A 4,408-nucleotide genomic window follows, 5' to 3' on the forward strand; every position below is an offset into this window, starting at 1 on the left:
ATATATACATATATATATACATATATATAAATATATATATGTATATATGTATATATATACATATATAAATATATATATATATTTATATTTATATATACATATATATATATACATATATACATTTATATACACATATATATATACATACACACACACACACACACACACACACACACATAGTGCGAGTGAAGTGCAAGGGAGAAAAAAAAAAAGACCTATAAAAGCAAAAAGATAAAAATATATGAATAAAATAATAAATTAAATTAATATAATAAACATAAATAAAATCAAATACCAAAACGAAAATAAATAAAATTGGGGAGAAAAAAAATAGTAGAGAATGAAATTAATACAGACAGACACACAAAGAGATGAAAAAAATAATAATAAATTGAAAAAATGAGAATAGAAATAAAGAAAGAAAAATAGGCAAGAACCTAAACACCAAACCACAGAAATACAAAGACTTGACCCAAGCAAATCCAAGAGAAATGGGCTCTCCTAGCTATAAGAGGAATGAAAAAAATGAAAGGATAGCAAACAAAGAAACAGGGAAAGATACAAGAGGCTCTGAGAGATAAAAGGGGTTGTGGGTGAAAGAAGAAAGAAAACACGAAAACAAAAGACACAAGGGACAAAGAGAGAGGCACAGGGGGCGACCAAGTGGATTAATGGAGGACAACAAGGGATGCCACGAGGAGCTTAAAGACCATCATTCATCCCTGTTAAGGTTGGAGGGATGGTTGAATATCTCAATGGCCTCTTTAAGCTTCCTTTTAAAGAAATCATCTTCCTTCGAAAGGACAAGGGTTCTATCCAGGTAGATGTGGTGCTTAGTGGAGGATGAGTGTTCAACTAAGGCTGATTTAAGCACATGTCCGTGCTTAATATCAGCATCATGCTCTTTGATCCTAGTGCTGAAAGAGTGGCCAGTCTCTCCAATATAAGGAGAGCCACATGAACACAACACCTTGTAGACCCTAGAACATGAAAGATTATCTCTTAGGTCTTTGAGGGGGGGGAGACAGTTTCTGAGGGTACACACGGGTTTGAAAGTGCATCTAAGACCTTTGTTTCGGAGGATTTTGGAGATTTTATATGAAAGGCCTCCAATGAAAGGAATGGTAAAAAAAGAGGGGGGTGGCACCTGGGAGGAGGTGGTGGTTGGAGCAAACAAGAAAAAGGTTTTGTCTCGGAGGAAGGCTCTGGAGATCTGTCTATTGGAGTAGTCATTAAGTCTGAAGACTTGACAAAGATGAGCTAGCTCTTGGTTTAAATTGTCCTCATCACAAATACGATAGGCTCTTAAAGCCAAAGTTTGGAGGATACCACCTTTTTGGTGTGGGTGATGGTGTGACGAAGCATGAAGATAAAGGTCAGTATGGGTAGCCTTGCGAAAAACCCGACGACCCAAGGATCCATTAGGTTTCTTTTGAGGAGGACATCCAAGAAGGGTAACTGGTTGTTTGCCTCCAAATCCTTGGTAAAAGTGATACAAGGGTTGATACCATTGAGATGAGAAAGGAATTCTTCTAAATTGTCAAGACCATGGGGCCAACAGATATTGGTGTCGTCGACATAGCGTTTCTACCATTTAGGCTTGAGGGGAAAGGACCGCAAAGCAATACCTTCAAAGTGTTCCATGTACAAGTTGGCAATAACAGGGGAGAGAGGGGAGCCCATGGCCACACCATCGACCTACTCATAGATAACACCTTGGAAAGAAAAGAAGGTGGAATGCAAGCATAACTCAACTAAGGAGGTGATCTCATCATTCACTTTGTGCTTGATGATGTTGATCGAGTAAAGAATCAGAACCTTGGTGAAGAGCAAAACAACGTCAAAGCTAACTAGGATATCATTACTATCCAACTTGAAATCATGGGTGAATTGGGTGAAATGGATAGAATCTTTGATGAACGAGTCAATCTTACCCACCACGGGGGTGATCAAGGTCGCAAGAAAAGTGGCCAAAGAATAAGTTGGGGATCCTATGGTGTCAACAATAGGCCTTAAAGGATTATCGGCCTTGTGAATTTTGGGAACCCCGTAGATATGTGAGGTCACTTCTTTTGATGGGATGAGATGCTTTCTTGTGGCGCTGTCAAATGAAGTGGCACCAATGGCTAACTTGACTTGTTTCAAAATCTTGGAGTTGTTTCAAAATCTTGGAGCAAAGGTTCTGAGACAACACTTTGTAGTTGTTGGAATCCAAGAGAAGTTTAAGCATTTTAGCCGTGTACTCTTGCTTTTCCATAACAACCACAACATTACCTTTGTCAGCTTTGGCAATAATTAAGTCATTATTGTGTATAAACTTGCTAAGAGCTCGCAACTCGCCCCCAAGGATGTTTCCCTTTGGTGGCTTAGCTTGCCTAAGAGCAATGGCGTAATCTTGCCAGATCACTTCTGCATCCTCCTTTGGAAGCAAGGAGATGCCACACTCAATGCTAGTAAGCAAGTCAACATAGGGAATAGAGTGCGGAGCAATCATGAATTTTAGACCCCATTTGAGGCAATTAAACAAGAGGGGGTCCATGCAAGCCTTCAAAAGATTGATGACAAGTTTAGATTCCCAATCTTCGATGGCCACAAGAGGGGGAGAGGGATAGGCTACACAAGTGGCTGAAGGAGTCATGACGGGGAGACAAAGAGGGGGGCTGGGCTAAGCCGGGAGAGGGGGAGGGTCAAAACAAGAAGGTACATCCTTGTTGTCCAATGACGGTACATGGGAAGATGAGCAAGAATGATGAGGGGTGTTGGGAGGGTTGACACACAAGGTAGGAGAAATGATAAGGGAGTCATACACAGCTATGGAGGAGTTAATATGAAAAGACAAGTAGTTGGGGGTGGCTCGAGGGGATGAACACTGGGTGCGAGAATTAAAAGAGGCATTAAAGAAAGGGGAGAAACACAAGCTACTACGAGAAGGAGTTGTGCTTGAAGATATGCGAGGAGAGCCATTGGGGGATGCCTGTTGTAGGGGCTGAGTAGAGCCGACGGGACTAGAGCTACCGGTGCTGGCGTATTGTACAGACGTAATCACCCTTGTAGAGAACTAGTTTACGCAACCTAGTTGGCCATCCAGAAGAGAGGAGGAGACAGGGAAACAAGTAGGCGAACGAGTGGGCATTTGGATGCTCTAATGGATGGATGAAAGAAAGGAAACACTGGTGGAGCAGCTAGATTGCACCGTGGGGGGACTCTGATGGGCTGAGGGATCGTGGGGCACATTAGACAAGGAGGGAGCTAGAACAACAATAGAAATAGGGGGGGAGGTAGAGAGGGACACCGCCGTGAGACAAGCATAGAGGGGAGTTGGGCTGTGGGACACTGCAACAAGATGAGCACAGAGGGTGGGTTTTGTGTTCCCCACAATGGTGTCAGATGAGCCACGCAAAGGAAGGGAGCCTACATTAAGCAGAGGTTGAGCAACATCGATGATGCCACCAGAGAAGCATTGGTACCAGCTGACGAAAGAGTTGGAAACCTACGCAAAATGACTGGATGGACTTTGGGCAAGTACCGAGTGACAAGGGGTGGCACTTGGTAGCCGAGATAGACCAAGAGTTGTAATCATGCATTCTCTGCAGGTCCAAGAACTTCTTTTTTTTCTTGACGATACATTCCTGCTGATGATCGAGGGCCTTAGGAAAAGAGAAAGTGTCTAGCAAGATCCAAAGGTCCGGACAAAGTGTAGAGGCTAGTTCAAGGTGGAGAGGAAGAAGCTGAGAGTTGAGCTGGTTGATAGATCTTCGAGTTGAGCAAATGACGAATCTGAGAAGGGATAAGTTGGCTTGGATGAGAATCTGTTGGTTGTTCGAACCCCAAAGGTGGTGGTTGATTCTAACAAAGGACGGGATAAGCTGATAGTCTCTACATCTCTTTAGAAATGCCAAATCTGCAACCTTCTTGAGGAGCTTGATCCTTAATGCCTCTTTTAATTCTCGCACCCAGTGTTCATCCCCTCGAGCCACCCCCAGCTACTTGTCTTCTTGAGGAGCTTGATCCTTAATGCCTCTTTTAATTCTCTCACCCAGTGTTTGTCCCCTCGAGCACCCCCAGCTGCTTGTCTTTTCATATTAACTCCTCCATAGCCGCGTATGACCCCCCTATCATTTCTCCTACCTTGCATGTCAACCCTTCCAACACCCCTCATCATTCTTGCTCGTCTTCTTGCATACCCTCATTGGACAACAAGGATGTGCCTTCCTATTTTAACCCTCCCCCTCTCCTGGCTCAGCTCGCCCCGCCTCTTTGTTTCCCTGCCATGACTCCTTCAGCTGCTTGTGTAGCCTATCCCTCTCCCCCTCCTGTGGCCATCAAAGATTGGGAATCTAAACTTGTCATCAATCTTTTGAAGGCTCACATGGACCCCCTCTCATTTAATTACCTCAAACGAGGTCTA

At 43.4% G+C, this 4,408-nt stretch overlaps 1 protein-coding gene across 1 annotated transcript; it reads right to left on the minus strand.

The window, feature by feature from the left end:
• Positions 1 to 2,104: 2,104 nt before the first annotated feature.
• On the minus strand, positions 2,105 to 2,638 carry LOC149565749 (uncharacterized). The gene has a single exon (XM_089816375.1). The coding sequence runs from the start codon at positions 2,636 to 2,638 to the stop codon at positions 2,105 to 2,107; it is 534 nt and encodes a 177-aa protein (XP_089672501.1).
• Positions 2,639 to 4,408: the final 1,770 nt, after the last annotated feature.

The sequence above is a fragment of the Cupressus sempervirens genome, chromosome 3 (assembly GCF_028749045.1).
Source record: "Cupressus sempervirens isolate cs-2001-9-10 chromosome 3, ASM2874904v1, whole genome shotgun sequence".
NCBI classification, from domain to species: domain Eukaryota; kingdom Viridiplantae; phylum Streptophyta; class Pinopsida; order Cupressales; family Cupressaceae; genus Cupressus; species Cupressus sempervirens.

Excerpts from the sequence above, each read along its gene's own strand:
- LOC149565749 (XM_089816375.1), bottom strand. The coding sequence starts at position 2,638 with ATGACTCCTTCAGCCACTTGTGTAGCCTATCCCTCTCCCCCTCTTGTG.